Source organism: Oncorhynchus nerka, linkage group LG13 (genome assembly GCF_034236695.1).
Source record: "Oncorhynchus nerka isolate Pitt River linkage group LG13, Oner_Uvic_2.0, whole genome shotgun sequence".
NCBI classification, from domain to species: Eukaryota; Metazoa; Chordata; class Actinopteri; order Salmoniformes; family Salmonidae; genus Oncorhynchus; species Oncorhynchus nerka.
The window spans coordinates 38,035,397-38,053,303 of NC_088408.1; the positions used below are offsets into that span (position 1 = coordinate 38,035,397).

The following is a 17,907-nucleotide window of genomic DNA, read 5'->3' on the forward strand; positions in this document are numbered from 1 at the left end:
TCGAAATGAAGCGACTTGCCTGAAGGAGCCTCAGATGGAGACGTGGACTCTTTAAGGGCAGAGGTAATATCTAATGTTCCCAACAGAAAACGTATATAGACAAGATACAGTACGTCATACCTGGGACAAGGTGTTGAAGCAACTACATCCATCTTGTGCGTCTGTTTGAAATTGTACAGACTGATGACATCATTATTTAAAGAGGCCAACTCGATGCAGCCCACAAAAGGAGCTAGGCTGAGTGCAGGTGGAAGCTACAAGGAAAAACAAAACATTCAGAATCTTATCTTGGAAGGAAAAAGTAAATAGAGAGTCATCGCAATACTGATTCAATTCTGCTGTGTCAGTGGTTCATGAGTGAAGTACAGTTTAGATCAATATTGTACGATGGAAATGGTCTGCTACGCATTAGCCAATGCCACAGAACTCTGATCAGAGGTCGATGTCATATCCTGTTAGAAAGTGATACCGTACCCTGACGTCAGCGGGGACGCCACCCACGAAGAAGACAGTGTCTTCAGGGTCCAGGTTGAACAGGGAGTCGGTGCCAAAGGCTTCGCCCTTTTGGATGAACTTCTGCTCGTCAGTGGACGTCTGACTGGGCACAGTCAGGAACACTTTTCCATGTCTGCCCAGCCTGTCAAAACAAAGACACAAAGAAGTGTGAATAATCAGTCCCATCAACACCGTTACATACTGCATGGGCAGAACAGCCTCATGAATCCCTATGAGTGGTTAGACGAGACAGATGTCCTGTCTGTGTGAATGGACGGACGGTCTTTAGCAAGGTTGCAAATCTGTACTGTATGTGCTTTAGCCAAGTTCTTTGTCATCGCTTGTCCTTCATGAAACATGTATGGCATGACGACAGACACGACAGATGTCTTGTCTAATAAGCATCAGTTGATCTGCTACCAGGCTATGCCAGTCTATCTGTGCGACTGGATCTGTTGCTTAGGTAACACACTACTGTACCTCTCCACTTTGATGAGGTTGAAGACTGGAGGCCATTGGCTGACGGGCTTTGAACCCAGCGGGATTTCAACATCTTCCCCTCCCAGGTTGTAGATGTACACCAGGTTGTCATTCTTGATGGCCAGACCCATGTAGTCCTTCTTACCCTATATGATATGTAGGAGAGAAACCAAGGTGACAGGTTTTATACAGCACAGTGCCTGTATTGTAATATTGAATCCCTGCCTGCGATCTTATTCAGGAAAATCTCCTAATCTTTGCTTTATAAAACCAACGAAGGGTCACAGAGCGCCATTTCTAAGCATCAAGCAGACTTACACAAACACCACTGCATAATTTACAGCAGTGGCAGAATCACCAGGGTAAGCAGCATCATTAAAGAGAACAGAGAGGCCCAGAGAGGAGAGCTCCTGTGGGTGGGGGGGTAACGGCATTTATGTAAATGAGCCCCGACTTTGGCGGCAGTGGCGCACACAACAGGCGTCTCCCGGAAACCTTTTGAAAAAGGCAACTGTCTCAAAGGCCTCTTCTGCTCACATGATCACAACAAACCATTCATCTGCACACAAGCTGCTCTCGCCCTTTTATCTCAAGCCATCCTCAGGGTCCAAGTCTGGGAACTTTCATTGGCAGATCTGGGCCATTCTGCAACCCCCTTCTCCAACCCACCCACTTCTTGCACACAATAGAAAAACACGTCAGCATTATCACAGGGGCTGTTGCGCTATATGCTGGTCTATGCTAGCCTGATCCCAGATGTGTTTATGCTGTATGGCCAACTTCCATGGTTGTGGCATGACAACAAAAGGAGTCGGCTATACAGGACAAGTAGATCTGAACCCAGCACCAGCCCAGCTCCCTATTTCCTAACCCCCCTCCCCCCAGCCTCCTCACGTTTCTGTCTCCCAGATAGAAGATGAAGCGGTCCTCAATAGGGTCCTTATCTGGGTCCACCCTGATGAACAGACTGATGGTGGTCACTGTCTTAAGGTCCGCCACGTTGATGTGGGGCTGCACTTCAACCGACGACTGACCGTTGAACTTCATGGACACTTGGACCTACAGTATGGTGTAACAAAACATGATATACAGTGCCTTCGGAAAGTATTCAGACTCCTTGACTTTTTCCACATTTTGTTACGTTACAGCCTTATTTTAAAATGGATTAAAGAAATGTCATTATGGGGTATTGTGTGTATATTGATGAGGAAAACAACTATTTTATCAATATTAGAATAAGGCTGTAACTTAACAAAATGTGGATAAAGTCAAGGGCTCTGAATACTTTCCGAAGGCACTGTATCTGTGTCATACAGGACTCGATTATGAACAAGACTTGGGATTATAGTAACACAAGACTGTACAGGGTTTTTCATTGGTGGTGATAGGTGATAATATTGACCTTCTTGGCCACACTCCTGGCCTGGGCGATGAGCTCTCTGATCCTCATGATGTTGGTGGTCACGTTGTTCACTGGCTTCTTCTCAATGACACGCAGCTTGTCCAGCAGCTCAGGAACCAGCTCAGACAGGTTCTCAACTGAAAACCCCACCATGGATGGAGAGGATTACCATTTACTAGTTTGAGGGTAATGCTTAGTAATTTAGTCTACTCTGTCGAGGATTGAAATACTGTAGAAGTGTTGATGAGTATACTGTACCTGCTTTTCCAGCAGAGACTACAGCGCGGTCAAAGGCTGCAGCAGAGTAATCTTGGTTCTTCATGTTGGTGGCCCACTCCTCCACCTTCTCGTGGATGGGGGTGATGGTCTGCAGGACCTCCACAGAGCGGTTCAGGGTGCCTTCAGCCACCTCCCTGGTGAGCTCCAGACGCTTGGTGGTTCTGCCTGGAAGATCAAAGTGGAATTCAGAACAACAAATTCAGTACCGAGATGAGGAGAGCAGTGAATGGCAGTGAATACAATGATGTGCATGTCAGAGACCCTAGATAGGCTATGGTCCAGAACAAGAATGTGTTTTACCTGGCTCAATTTCCTTGATGTCTTTCAGTACTTCCTCTAGTTTTTTGGTGTTGTCATCCATGGTCTCCTTGGTCTCCTCAATATATTTAATATTGTCCAGAACCTCAGTTTCAACCTCTGTTGACACAATTCACACATGAATCATCAAGGAGAACCCGTACAGTCTAGTCTAAAAATAACCAGACCTTGCCCAATCTAAAAAATGTCATACCAAGTTGCTCAGAATGCAATGAAATAGATTCCTTGAAGATGTTGTCACTCTGGGTCTTCAGGAACCCCAGCTGTGTGTTGATCCCGTTGGTGGCCTGCCATAGACAGCACATTTTTCGCTTATCAATTGAAAAGCACTCTATATTAGCCTAAATACTGTATGTAGCTAATGTAGCTAACTGCTGCGCATTTTGGACAACCTACATCCTCAGCTCTTGTTGCTAAATCCAGTGTTGCCAGTCCAGTGATGTTGGCCTCTTCGATGTACTGGACTATGTTGTTGTACACATTGGCAGCATCCAGAGCCTTCTGCACGAATCCGTTGGCATCGCTGCCTTTCAGATCACTGGGTGGAAAGAAACGTACAACAACGTCAAGGTCTAGTTGGAATCTTTGTAAAGCATTAAGGGTAAAGAACATAGCTGTAGTGTTTGCCTTCTTTTAACTGTGATACTACTACTACTACTCATTTGTGCTTCAAGTAAAGTGTGATTGATTGTTGATCAGTTTTGAATAATGTTCAGTGGTGGTTTTGTTCTTGAATGTGGTGTGCATTATAATGGAATAAAGTGGATAATCAAGTCGTGTTTAGCAGTTGGTTGTTTGGTTCTACAATGTGATGTGCATTAGAGTGATGCCATTAGGAGATCATTACTATATGACAGCACTACTACTCACTACTCCAGCTCTGTAGCTTGACTCTGTAGATCCTTTGCGTGGTCCTGGGCTCTCTGGACTAGGTCTCTGTCTGCCAAGGACAGCGCCTCAGTCTTCTCCTGCAACAGCTTGCTGGCGCCATCGATCGCAGCGTGGTACTCAGTCACGTTCTACACAGATACAGACCCCATTCCAGGACTTAACTAACAAAGTTACGTCTGAATGATTCTATTTCACCACTGACTTAACCAATAGAGAGCCAATTGATTTAAAGGGATTTTGGCAATGAAGCCCTATGCTTACCATTAATGCCCAGCCATTATGCTAATGCTAGTTAGCAATTGCGCTAATGGTAGTTAGCAACATTCTTCACGCAGAGACATACCAATGGTATCCACAAGTTCATCTGACTCTGGGGAAGAATTACAAAGGGCTTCATTTCGAAAATCCTGAAGTATCCCCTCAAAAGGGGAATTGTATAACCTGTTAAACTCTGAGCGATTGTTTTCTGTCCTGTACAGGGTCTGGCAAATGTTGGTGGGTTATAAGAATGAAGTTCTTACCTTTCTAACAGTACTAAGCATGTGTTTGTAGTACTTATAGTTTTGAAACCGAAATGTACTTCATGAGGGTAGTATACAATATTATGAATCGTTTAGAAAATGCCATCAGAGGGCGTCAGAGTTTGCAGCAGCGTTTTTGATCTCATGCTACCTCAAAAAATGCCCTAATATAATTTTGGGTGTCTGTTAGATTTGTCATGGATTCATACAAAGTGCATTGACAATACGTGGTACTCTCCCTGTCATGCCATACAGTGCCTTTAGAAAGTATTCACACCCCTTGACTTTTTCCACATTTCGTTGTGTTAAAGCCTGAATTCAAAAGGGATTCCATTTAGATGTTGTGTCACTGGCCTACACACGATACCCCATAATGTCAAAGTGGAATTCCGTTTTGAGACATTTTGACAAATGAATAGAAAATGAAAAGTTGAAATATCTTTAGTCAATAAGTATTCAACCCTTTTGTTATGGCAAGTCTAAATATGTTCAGGAGTAAAAATGTGCATAAGTCACATACAAGAGGACCACAATGGAAATAAGTCCCAGACTTTACTGTGTGTTATTTTATTCATGTGCATGTATGACTTTTAGTTTTATGTGTGCTTTTGTTTTTAAGTTTTATGTGTGCTTTTGTTTTTAAAACTAAACTAAACTAAACTAATAAGTTGCATGGACTCACTCTGTGTGCAATAATAGTGTTTAACATGGTTTCTGAATACCTCATCTCTGTAACCCACAAATACAATTATCTGTAAGATCCCCCACCCGAGTAGTGAATTTCAAACACAGATTCAACCACAAAGACCAGGGAGGTTTTCCAATGCCTCGCACCTAATTGTAGATGGGTAAAAAAGACATTGAATATCCTTTTCAGCAGTGATTAATTACACTTTGGATGGTGTATCGATACACCCAGTCACTACAAAGATACAGGCGTCCTTCCAAACTCAGTTGCCGGAGAGGAAGAAAACCACTCAGGGGTTTCACCATGAGGGCAATGCTGACTTTAAAACCGTTACAGAGTTTACTGGCTGTGATGGGAGAAAACTGAAGATGGGTCAACAACATTGTAGTTACTCCACAATACTAACCTAAATGACAGTGTGAAAAGAAGGAAGCCTGTACAGAATACACATTTTCTAAAATATGCATCCTGAATCAGGCACTAAAGTAAAACTGTAAAAGATTTGGCAACAAAATTAGCTTTATGTTCTGAATACAAAGTGTTGTGTTTGGGGCAAAACCAACACGACACATTACTGAGTACCACTCTTCGTATTTTCAAACATGGTGGTAGCTGCATCATATTATGGGTATGCTTGTCATCGGCAAGGACTAGGGAGTTTTCTTTTGGATAAAAATAAATGGAATAGAGTTAAGCACAGCACAGGCAATCCTACAGGAAAACCTTATTCAGTCTGCTTTCCAACAGAAACTGGGAGTCCTTTCAACTTTCAGCAGGACAATAACCTAAAACACAAGGCCAAATATACACTGGAGTTGTTTACCAAGACGACATTGAATGTTCCTGAGTAGCCTAGTTACAGTTTTGACTTGAAAATCTTTGGCAAGACTTGAAAATGGCTGTCTAGCAATGATTAACAACTAACTTGAAAGAGCTTAAATAATTATTTGAATAATAATTTGCTAATATTGTACAATCCATGTGTGCAAAGCTCTTAGAGACTTATGCAGAAAGACTCACAGCTGTAATTGCTGCCAAAGGTGATTCTAACATGTATTGACAAAGGGGTTTGAATACTTATGTAAATGAGAAATATTTTTATAACATTTTTTTTTTACCCCCTTTTTCTCCCCAATTTCGTGATATCCAATTGGTAGTTACAGTCTTGTCCCATCACTGCAACTTCCGTACGGACTCGGGAGAGGCGAAGGTCGAGAGCCGTGCATCCTCCGAAACACAGCCCCGCCAAGCCACACTGCTTCTTGACACACTGCTCGCTTAACCCGGAAGCCAGCCGCACCAACGTGTTGGAGGAAACACCGTACAGCTGGCGACCGAAGTCAGCTTGCATGCGCCCGACCCTCCATAAGGAGACGCTAGAGCACAATGGGACAAGGACATACCGGCTGGCCAAACCCTCCCCTAACCTGGACGACGCTGCGCCAATTGTTTGCTGCCTCATGGGTCTCCCGGGTCACAGCCGGCTGCGACACAGCCTGGGATCGAACCCGGGTCTGTAGTGCCTTAGACCGCTGCGCCACTCGGGAGGCCCCCAAAATGAGATATTTCTGCAGGATTTGCACAATTCTTTTTTAAACATGTCTTCACTTTGTCATAATGGGATAGATGGGTGAGGGAAAAAACATCTATTTAATCCATTTTGAATTCAGGCTGTAACACAACAAAATGTGGAACAAGTAAAGGGGTTTGAATACTTTCTGAAGGTACTCTATCCAAAACATGCACTGAAGCAACCCAATCCATTGTAATTACATGTATAATGCAGGTGACCTCATTCAGTGGGTCCAAAATACAAAGCTTTCAGGCATAGGTTAATGGTGACTGCGGCTTGTACAGAAAGACAACAGGCCTTACCTGCACCAGGAGAACCATCTCAGCAACAGTATTCTCAGTGTCCTTGACGAGGTCTTCAGCTGTCTGCAAGGTGTCATTCACAGCTTCGTAGTTCTCCACCAGTATCTGCTGCTTGGCCTGGGAGAGAGATGTTCAGTCATACCTTTGTTTTAGTACAGAGCAGAGGAGGCTGGTGGGAGGAGATATACGATGGACAGGTTATACATTATGTGTAGTGAGTACAGGTTATGCATGTCTCCCATATGAACACTCTTATCACAAAAGCACATAAATCATAGGAACAATAATATTAAACGTGAAATGAAAAGGATGAAAAATGTGTTTTTTCCCCAAAGAGGCAAGATAGAGATATTTGTTGACAAAGATATAAGTATAGCACAGTAACATTATCCTACCCCCAGAGTAACCCTGGCTTTGTTCCTGTTGCTACGACTCGTGTTGACCAATCTGCTTAGGGAAGGAAGAGCCCCAGATTATGGGAGGCCTCCTGTTTGGACAGTGCACCATTCATGTCATTGGTTTACAGCAGAGGCCCTGAACCACACTGGGCCCATAATGTCAACTTGGGCATGACAACAGGCCAGTCTGTGTGCTACAAAGAATCCCAATCCCTCAGGTTTTCACACCGTAATGAATAGGACCAACAGGCCTGTTGTATTGTATTTCGGATCTATAAACAGAACAGACACGCCCCAGACTTAAAGAAATGTTAAGGAGCTTTACAAAATGACTGTACACATGATACCCAATTCAATGTCAAGCAGCTGTATTTAACTCTAAGGGGCATAGCCTCTTTATATGGGGATATGATTGTGTGGTGCAGTAATGTATCTCCCCCAGTTTGTGCCTCTTAACAATCCAATCCAACAGCTGTTTCTGTGTTACTGTTCTCTACTACTAAATACCACGGGTAATTGAGTTCTCTGGCAGACTTTGGGAACAACAACAATCCCCATACAGATGGAGAGAAATATCTGGTCTATTCCTTGGCAGGAGCAGGACAGTGTGGCTTTCCAGTTATAAAGCCAAGCTGAACTCCTACAACATTCAGAGAAGAGATAGAGGTAGACTGCATTGAGGCAGAACTCAACAACATTACACTTTAGCACTGCCCTTTAGCAGGGCGTTCTCACAGTGAACTGTAGTAATAAACCCAAGCGGACGAACACAGAGAGCTGGAAACCAGAGAGCCAGGGAGTCAGGCCAGCAGGCAGTCAGTCAGTCAGCCGGCCAGTCAGGAAGTCAGTCAGAGAGTCAGAGGGTCAGGGAGGCTGGGAGTCAGGGAGTCAGCTCGAGACATTTGGGGAGCCAGGACGAGAGCGGCTCCCGGCGGCACGGTTTGGGCCAAGCGGACCCCAGGGGTTGTGGGAAGTTACCTCACTCCTCTGGAATTTGACGGTGTTGGCTTTGTTCATGTCCTCCGTCTCCTGCACAGTGTTGGCAGCCTTCTGGAGGATCTCCTGGGCCTCAGAGAGCTTTTTGGTGAAGCGGGAGAGCACCTCCCGTACCGGGGCCATGCGGCCTTCCGTACTGATCAGCTTCTTCTCCAGCTGACGCACGTTTCTAAGGACTGAACGACACACAAATGGGACCCCAAACGCAGCCTTTTGTAACAAACCATCAAAAAATGTGTGTGTGTATGCGCAAGCACGTGTTTTCCTCACGGTCGTGGGCCTCCGTGGACTCATCGGTGGCGGTGGGCTCTCGTGGGGACAGGTCCAGTTTCTTCATCAATGTCACCATGCCCTCGGCCATGGCCGTCTTCTTTCTGATGACCTCTGGGTCCAGGTCCTGATGGACACTGTAGAGCTCCCAGTCACTGATCATTTCTGTGAGACACAAACATAACAGGGAGCACAGGGTGAAGGAAGGCTGGGATATGACTGAGGCCGCGTTACCAGAAGCGCCCCTCGAAAACTCAAACGCTGATAAATGGATGACTGTAGGAAATACAGCAACGGGGATTTGGATTTCAATCTTCAGCCAAGGCGCCATTCAAAAGTAATTGGAAATCACATATCAACATTTAGAACATACCTAAAAGCCTATAATAATCGCAAGGAAGGTGGACAGTACTCAAAGAGGCATAGCAGTGTAGCTTTAGCTGACCTAAAATTACCTTCAAGGAGTACGTTGAGGGTGGTGAGGTTAGTGGTCAGCTCGTTAGCCAGAGTGACGCTTTGTAGTGTGTCTTCGTCCACTCGGTCCCCCGTGGACTTCACTACACTCTCCTGGCCCACCACAAACACCAGACAGATCAATGACATAGTCAAGACAAACACCACAAGAACTCACAAATCAATCACACAGTCCGGACACTACCACTACAGCTCAATAAAATAGATGTGATTGCTCTGAGAGATAAGCTAACTGATCTACACTCCCCTACGTATTTATTTGGAGAGTGAAGCTAAAATATTCTTACTGGCTCTATACTCCAGGATTTTGTATTTGAGGTCAAATGTTTTTTCTCAGGCGACAGTACAGAATGTCACCTTATATTTGAGGGTATTTTCATACATATCTGTTTTACCGTTTAGAAATGAAAGCACTTCATGTATCTAGTCCCCCCCCCCATTTGAGGATGTCATACATTTTTGGGCAAATTCACTTATTAGTGTATTAAAATTAGTCAAAAGTTTAGTAATCTGCTCCATATTCCCAGCATGCAATGACTACATCAAGCTTGCAACTCTACAAACTTGTTGGATGCATTTGCAGTTTGTTTTGGTTGTGTTTCGGGGATGAATAGAAACGTTTTTCTGCAGGTGGACTTTATTTCACCCTCCAGCGTAATGTAAACAGTGGAAGAGGGAGGAAGAGGAGTGCGAGTGAGTTAGATGAGCGATGAAGGTGTCCTCTTACCGTCTCTGCCAGATTGTTCATGTCTGAGAGTAGAGCAGCACTAGCCTCCTCCAGCTGCCCTGTCTGTGTCCTCATCATAGATGACTTATTTCTCCAGTTCATAAACTGAGTCTGAAAACAAAACGGGAGAAGTTAGATACACTTACACAATACTATTACAATACAGTCTATGCGTGTTAGGGTTGTGAGAAGAGAATTGTGTGATGTGCACTGTACAATGTTTGGTGTATTGGTTGGTTATTTAGTTGGTTGGGTGTTTAGTGTGTGAGATTTGCCAATATCCAGCGGCTTTGTAATAGTTAAACTCCTGAAGTTGCTCATTTCTCTTGTTTAAATCAGAAGGAACTGATAATATAGGTGTGTATCAACATGATTGAGTCCCGACTATATCAGCGTGAGCAGAAAGAGAGGCTGTACTCTACCTGCAGACGGTGGGCGGTGTAGTTGTAGTACTTGAGCCTGTCATTGGCTGCAGCCCCCGTGGAGATGTTCAACACACTGACCTTCACCTGGTCCAGCGTCTTATTGGACAGCCTCAGGTCACCAGTCAGGTGCCAGATACACTCATCACAACCTGATAGGAGGGAGGAGCCAAATGACGACAAAATGATTTTCTATGTCATTTCCCCAACATCACATCAGTCCAACACAAATAAATAGTTGTTTAACGATGAACTGAAATGTCTTTTTTATTTCTAACCAGGCCCTCTTACTGATGTTGCAGGGGTTGACCATGGCTGCTTCTGGCAAACACTCCCCAGTGTGCATGTCACAGTGCCCGCTAGCGCAGTCACATTCTGGATGGAAGAAACAGACACACACATGCACCTCATATATAGCTACAGTTGATTACAATGTGGAGTTCCCTTCATCAAGTCGAATGCTTTATCAGCCGGACACGTGAGAGTCAGTCTGGGTACCAAAAATATGATTGAACCCAAGCTGTTTGAAGCTGGTGTACAAAACCGAAAGTAAAGAATGGGCAGCATAGAAATAGCGCAATAGATCTACCGCTTCTTAGACTTGCTTTCAATGAGAATGACAGTTCTACAACTCACATTTCTATGTGAATTTGGTTGGGTTGCCCAAAAGTTACATAGCAGCTTTAAGCATTTCACTGTACTTGCGCACGTGACAAATAAAACTTGAATTTAATTCCCTGGTTCTCTATACTGTGGCTGTGGGATGATTTTGGCAGCTGGCCAGATTAATTGGGGCTGGGCGGTGATGTCAGAGGAAAGTTGGATGCTAGCTGCAGTTTGTCCTTGTGATCGTGTACAAATGTGTACAGCTGGCCCCGGGGTTGCAGATTGCAGCAGATGCCTGCCTGACATCATGTTTGAGTGGGTGTGAGAACAGTGGACTGACTAGCTAGCTGCAGTAACAGTAAAAACTCTGGGGAAAACAATTTCGGTTCCGAATGTTTGACCAAACTGGTCTGGGTGGTTTATGTTCTTGAGTGTGTGAAACACAGAGAGTGATTTTTTTTTATTTATTTTTTTACATCTATGACAGACACTAGCTTTTGATTCCAGGATTTCCTGCATGTGGGTGATTGAGATGGGAGTAGGGTCACATGACTTACTCTGGCACCCTGAGGGGCCGTAGTTCCAGTGGTCTGGGAGGCAGCGCTCGCAGTATCGGCCTCCGGCCCCTGGTTGGCACTGGCAGCTGTGGGTCAGAGGATGACAAGTAGGCCGGATACCGGCAGCCCCACAGTCACACCTCCGGCAGCCCTGGCAACCGTTGAAACCCGTGTGACCCTCCTAAAGCACATTATAGACACAAGCCTTCTAGTTAGTTTTGCTTGCTGTTGTTGTTCATGCTGTTAACTATATACAGGTGTATTCACAGTAGCCTAAATGATTTTGTCTGCTCTCTTCTCCACCTGCTTTGCTTTAGTTATCAGGGAAGACTGTCCAACAGTGTGAATGTGTGTCCACATGGTCGTACGGCTCACATTGAAAAGGCCCCTGAGTGACTCACCTCACATCGGTCACAGAGTCGGCCGGTGACGCCAGGCTTACAGTGACACGTCCCGGTCCTGTCGTCACACGATCCTGTCCCGCACTTGCTGCACTCACACGCTGTAACACAGGACACACACACATAGGTAATACAGCGCGGGTCACAGAAGCGTGACATGGTCACAATGGAAAAGGTTATTTTTGCCCTTGCGGAGGACAATACAAATGCTAATCCTGCAACAGCTTGACAAGGAGTTCCCCACGCCCATTAGTATTCTATGACGTTTTCTACAAGTGACCAGAAGATCGACTCTGTTGTCTCATAGAGTTAACTAAGAGCTTGACTTTCCAAGGATGCTTTTCTTCCACCGATGTGCACATGCCACAAGGTGATCTTTGTTGCACTGCACTGTCTCTGAGGCATGGAGGCATTAGAGCACGGCAGGACCAGCCCGCCAAACTATGTAAACACACAAAATGGACTTTGTTTCACATAGAGCTTTGTAATCGGCGTATGTCTACAACACCCATTAGGAGCAACACAGGGGGGAATTGTCAGAGCTCTACCTGAAGACAACGCCATAGCAAGCCTTTTAAGACAAAAGAGCAAGGTAAGAGCAGGGTTCAAGTGCAACGTTAAAGCATTTTACTACTCATGAACACACCTTCACCCTCCAGACAAGTGGGTATCATCTTCAGACGTACAAATATCTGTTTTGTTCTCTATGTTTTTCCATGGATAGTCTTCATTGACAGTAGGGCTGACCTGTATTAGTGGAGCAAGGGCCTTAGGGTATGTCATGTTTAATAGTACTCTTGGCAAGTTGGCACGCACCTCTGCAGTTCTTGGCACTGATGGCATCACCGTAGAAACCCGGGGCACACCGTTCACAGTTGGCTCCAGACGTGTCCCCCCAGCAGTTCTGACAGAAGCCGGTCACGTTGTGGCACTCATTGAAGATGTGGTTGGGGTCCGAGTTACCGTTACAGTCGCACCTCTTACAGGAGTCACCAATCATCATGGGGTTGCCAGAGAAACCTGGAGCACATCTGGGTGAGGAAGACGCAAGGTGATTGCCAATAATTGTTTGACTTAGGATGTCTTATCACTTATACTGAAACATCATTATTTGTAAGTATTTCCAAATATTTTCCTTTCAGGTTCAGAAAAATTGGCCCATATTCAACATGTAAAAATAGGTGAAAATGCAAGAGTTTCATTTGTGGCTATTTGAGCTGATTTAATGTTATGAGTGTAATTGCTCCCATGGTAGAGTTGCAGTAACTCATGGTTGTGGCCAAGCCAAGTCCCTGTCAGCACTGACCTCTCACAGTAATGTCCAGCATAGCCCTCTTGGCACTTGCACCGTAGGATGTTACTGCTTCTGTCACAGTGCTGTGCAAAGCTGGCCAGACACACAGGGAAAAGAATGTCAGTCAGTGAGCTCTGCCCGCCAACACACAGCCCACTGGGCACAGATGTCATTTTGACATCTAGTTCTGATTTACATTTGGTTGAGACGTCAACTAACGTGAATTAAACATGAAATCAACACAACATGGCACCATGTCATTGGATTTAGATGACAACTTGGGTGAGAGGAAGACGACATTCCTTTACGTTGATGACTTTTGGCAAATTCAATCCGTTTTTTTTCACGCTGATTCAACGTCATCAGATTTGTGTATATATTTTTTTTTTACGACGTGGAAACAACGTTGATTCAACCAGTTGCCCAGTGGGAGGCTTCTCCCTGCAGGGCCGACACAACAGTAGGGTCTGGAGGTACATGCGCTGTGGCTTACTTGTTGGAGGGGATCGAGAGGGGACAGGCGCACGGCCGGCAGGAGTGACGTCCGTATGTGTTGACGTCAGGCATGTATCCGTCTTCACAGATCTCACAGAAATCCCCAGTGGTGTGGTCCTGACATGACTGTATGGTAGGGGAGAGTGGGGTAAAGTTGAGCCAAAGGGTTAAGTTGAGCTACCCTTGTTTCTAGGAAACCATACACAAAATTCATAATTTGACCAAATATTTAGGAAGAGCCTATCCTTTCATGGAGCCTGTGAAGGGGAAAAAAACACATATAAAAGTGGTAAGTAAGTTAGGTCCCCCAAAAGAAAAATATTTTCACCAAGTCAAAGAAATGTATTTGTGTTAGAGGTTTCATGACGCTTGTATCTAAACCAAAGTAGATCATTTTAAGATTGTTCTATACATCAGTTGGGGTCTCCATAAGCTTCATTTAAGGTCCTAAACCTAGCATGAAAGTGCATCCTTGTGGCTGTGTGAGCTAATATAGTCTAAATGTTTGCCTTGGGGTAAGTTGAGCCAATGGTTGAGCAAATGGAAGTGTTTTCTTCCCAGGTGTAATGCAAGGCATTATCGCTGGGATATGAGGTAACAGAGCCTGGCCTATGTTAAAAGTGTTTAAAAAAGTACAAAGTGTTTGTTTGCTGCTAAGCCGGTGTAAAAAGATGCTTAAAATGATTAAAATACCAAAATTATTGTGATTGTGTTGAAATGTGTTTGGGAAATAAAGATAAACATGGTTTTTAAAAGGTAGGGGTAATATTTATTTCAGTACAGGAAGTTGTAGGCGGTTTAAGTTACCCTATCCCTCGGCTCAACTAACCCCATACCCGGAGTAAATTGTGCCAAGAGACCACTTTTTTTTGGACAAGCTACATTTTCAAAACTGCAATGTTTACATGAATTCTGATTCTTTCCAGGGATACACATCAACCTAAAATATATGTAGATATCTTTGTGAGAAAGAATACTATATTTCCCTTGATGGAGTGATATTGAATATATATATATATATATATATATATATATATAAATATATTACTGATATAATAGTATTATGATTAATCAAGAGGAGGTAATACATGGGAAAATACTTACTATACAAATACCAGTGATCTCCTCACAGGTCTCTGAATGGCCTTTGCAGTTACATGGTAGGCATTTGTTCTGGTTACTGAGGAAATATCCTTTCGCACACACCTAAGAGAGGGAACATGAGGGAGATGTTGGTAAACAGAGTACAACCCCAGTTTCCCACAAGTACAAATTTGCCCCTCTACCTGATCTGTCTGAAATGAACCAGTTTAATGGCTGCAGAATTAGAAACACATTGACCAGAGAGCAGCTGGGTTCCTGACGTTAATGCCAAGTTGCTAACGAGGCACTCTATCATTCAACAGCAATTTCAGAAAGTAGAGCACCTGGAATCGTTTTGGCCAGCCTGGCTTAGGTTGGTCTGTCGTCAATGGGATACAAACGCTCCACTGTTTTCCACAACATCTCTCATCAAACACACTCACATTCCTTCGTGGGAGAAGATGCTCTCTTATTCAGCTACTGTAAGATGTGGATGTTAAGCACAGTACATGACCAGGGGGGGAAAAGTATGACATACTCGATACTGCTCTGTAATATATTTACAGAATGTCAGTTACACCAAAACATTTGTGCCAAATTCACTCTGCCACTTTTTCTGCCACTGGTAGTGCTGTGGACTAAAGTGCAGGGATGTGGGAACGACAGTCCCAGCTCCGACACATCTAGAGTTTCTCCCTCGCACGGCCGACACGGAATTTACGAGACAGTACTTTTAGTCATCCCACGTCTGGTACATGTAAATCCACTTCGAGGTGGTTTCCTGCTGCAGTGTGATGTCAGAGTTCAGTAACCCCTCTCCCCACACACACACACACACACACACATCACTTTGATCTTCAGTCACCCCATTCAAAGAGCACAGTGATCATACAATACCACTCTGTTCATATTGGCCTACTGTAAAGAATGCCAAGTTTGCCTCCCCCCTTGCTTCATCCAGAGTGGCTGGGCCAAATACATCATACATTGCAGAGATACTGTATGCTCCCAGTTATGATGCATATTTTTCCCTTGATTTATTCATGAGCAGGCCGTGAGACAGAGAAATGCCTCTCCAGTGAACTAATGTGGAACATCCTGTGAACAGCATTGCTTTCATGACCGGGGCAGATTTTTCCCTGTAGCCCCTTCCTTCCAGTGGCTTTCCTGACCGATAGTACACAAACTAAATAAGAACAGACTTATACATCATATTGTTACGATGTTATAGGATGTCCTGGTTACAGTTCAATCAATTCTACTGACCTTATGCACCGCACACATACAGTATGTTTGCATTACAATTGATGCCATACTTTTTTTTAAATTGAACTTTTGATTGAATAATTATCAGAGAAGAAGAACCTAGACCAGACGTGATGTAAAATGATCTGACTGTGCACTGGGACGATAAGCAGTCTAGAGATCCATATCACAGATGAGGCCATTGGACAAGGGTTCTAAGTCCACCACAGAATGTTAGTCCACCGGTTTTAGTGGTGGCTGACAGTGCTGAAGAATGACCCTTCGTTGCTAATGACTGGATTTAGAATGATTAGCTGTGTGACATCCTGTGACGGGTCAAACAGCTGGACGATGCATACACAACCAGACCCGTGGGACAAGAGGTTCCTGGGAAAGATGGAGCAGAATCAGCAGATGGTTTAGTGTGGGATAGGCTGTGTCCAAATGGCAACCGATTTCCTACATAGTGTACTACTTTTGACCATCAAGGCCAATACAGTAGGGTTCTGGTCAAAAGTAGTGCAATATGTAGGGAATAGTGTGCCATTTAGGACTCAAGTGTGTATACAACCCAGTAGCCTTTACACCACGTCATATCTAATTACATTATTTCCTGTTCGTATTAATGCTTTCATTAAGATGTCATTTAGTTTCCAATCCCCTATCATTCAAAAACCAAGCCCAAACTTTGGGTGATATTTCCCCTGGGCATAGGGAGTAATCCTGAGATACTGAAAATGAACCCCTCAGTAAGAATTCACAGCATGGTGAATGCTCTAATCCGCTCCTAAATGGCATGAACATTGAAATAATGGACATCTGTAGCCCTCTGGTCCACTATGAATGTCCTCGGTATGTGAGCAATTTCGGAACTTCTCCTCTGTGTGCCCACTACCGTAGAGAACAAAGATGACATTCACCACGCGGTATAGCCTCTCTGTGTTTCATATGCGGCAGCATGTTCCAAAGACTATGCCACTGGGCTCCACTTCTAACAGGACTGAACACTGTTAAATGGTATGTGTTTATCACTAGCTGTTCATATCATGTGTTCAGAAGTGCTGTAGTAGGCCTATGTTATTAGATTCACAAGATTGACCATGATTCTGCCTCTATCTCTGCCTCTGGGACAGCGCTGAATAAATACGGTGGGTTTTTAGCTCAGGCAACAACAAAAAAAACAAGAATTGGCTTCAAACAGGAATACAGTCCAAAATCTACATCTCTTCAGGTCTGAGGCTGTGGGACTGTGTGGCTGTGAAATCTCGCTCTCTTTGCAATGGGAACAACAAACCATATGCCTCCCTTATTCCACTCCCCACCAATAAGGGGCAGATAGCTTATTGACTTTGGCCCTGGTGAAGGCTTCGGTCCCTAGCTTAGTGGTAAACTCCTCGGAAGACACTGGGGGGAAAAGGGCCTGGTTAGGTCATGTGAATTTCATCATAATGTCTGCAGTGGAGAGGCCTCATTCTCCTCATGGGACAATGGTATTCGAATGCTCACAGAACAAGTAAACAATCTTCACATTTCACAAGAGGCGGAAGATCGTCAATTCTCAATTGGAACACTATGGGGGGTCTGCTCCCTGCCCCTCCCCCACACAAATCTAGCTATTCAACTCATTGTTCTTACATTAGTCTAGCTCTGGACACATTGTTTTGCCTGTGTCCCCCTGAGATAGAAGAAAGCATCTTTAAGCTAGATGCCCATTATAGGGGTCCCATTTGGCCCCACAAACAGGAAATACCAGCCTGTATCCAGTCTACCCACTATAAATACATCAGCAGCATGTCACGTATTGTTTCTCATGCTCTTTCTACCCGCTGTGTTCCCTCTATGTGTGTTGCTCAACACTTGGCAGCTGGTTTCCATTAGGGCCCTATCGGGGGGCCAGCGGGTGCCAGTGGAGAATGGCACGGCCCTCATCGAGATCTCGGCTGGAGCTCCTCCGCTAACAGCCCGACCCCAGGCAGAAAAATGAGAGGGT

General features: G+C 44.5%; 1 protein-coding gene across 1 annotated transcript in view; it reads right to left on the reverse strand.

Moving 5' to 3' along the window:
• lama4 (laminin, alpha 4) overlaps positions 1 to 17,907 on the reverse strand; it is a 30,604-nt gene that overhangs the window by 12,017 nt on the left and 680 nt on the right. The window contains exons 2-24 of the mRNA XM_029676994.2: positions 14,694 to 14,795; positions 13,588 to 13,715; positions 13,107 to 13,187; positions 12,617 to 12,831; positions 11,801 to 11,901; positions 11,400 to 11,580; positions 10,528 to 10,611; positions 10,237 to 10,388; positions 9,815 to 9,925; positions 9,069 to 9,180; positions 8,614 to 8,778; positions 8,326 to 8,519; positions 6,950 to 7,066; positions 3,845 to 3,993; positions 3,371 to 3,512; positions 3,168 to 3,261; positions 2,957 to 3,073; positions 2,636 to 2,821; positions 2,378 to 2,514; positions 1,870 to 2,034; positions 976 to 1,121; positions 475 to 637; positions 121 to 254 (exon numbers count right to left, since the gene is read on the reverse strand). Coding sequence (XP_029532854.2) covers positions 121 to 254; positions 475 to 637; positions 976 to 1,121; positions 1,870 to 2,034; positions 2,378 to 2,514; positions 2,636 to 2,821; positions 2,957 to 3,073; positions 3,168 to 3,261; positions 3,371 to 3,512; positions 3,845 to 3,993; positions 6,950 to 7,066; positions 8,326 to 8,519; positions 8,614 to 8,778; positions 9,069 to 9,180; positions 9,815 to 9,925; positions 10,237 to 10,388; positions 10,528 to 10,611; positions 11,400 to 11,580; positions 11,801 to 11,901; positions 12,617 to 12,831; positions 13,107 to 13,187; positions 13,588 to 13,715; positions 14,694 to 14,795 — 3,176 coding nt within the window. The remainder of the gene's footprint in view (positions 1 to 120; positions 255 to 474; positions 638 to 975; positions 1,122 to 1,869; positions 2,035 to 2,377; positions 2,515 to 2,635; positions 2,822 to 2,956; positions 3,074 to 3,167; positions 3,262 to 3,370; positions 3,513 to 3,844; positions 3,994 to 6,949; positions 7,067 to 8,325; positions 8,520 to 8,613; positions 8,779 to 9,068; positions 9,181 to 9,814; positions 9,926 to 10,236; positions 10,389 to 10,527; positions 10,612 to 11,399; positions 11,581 to 11,800; positions 11,902 to 12,616; positions 12,832 to 13,106; positions 13,188 to 13,587; positions 13,716 to 14,693; positions 14,796 to 17,907) is intronic.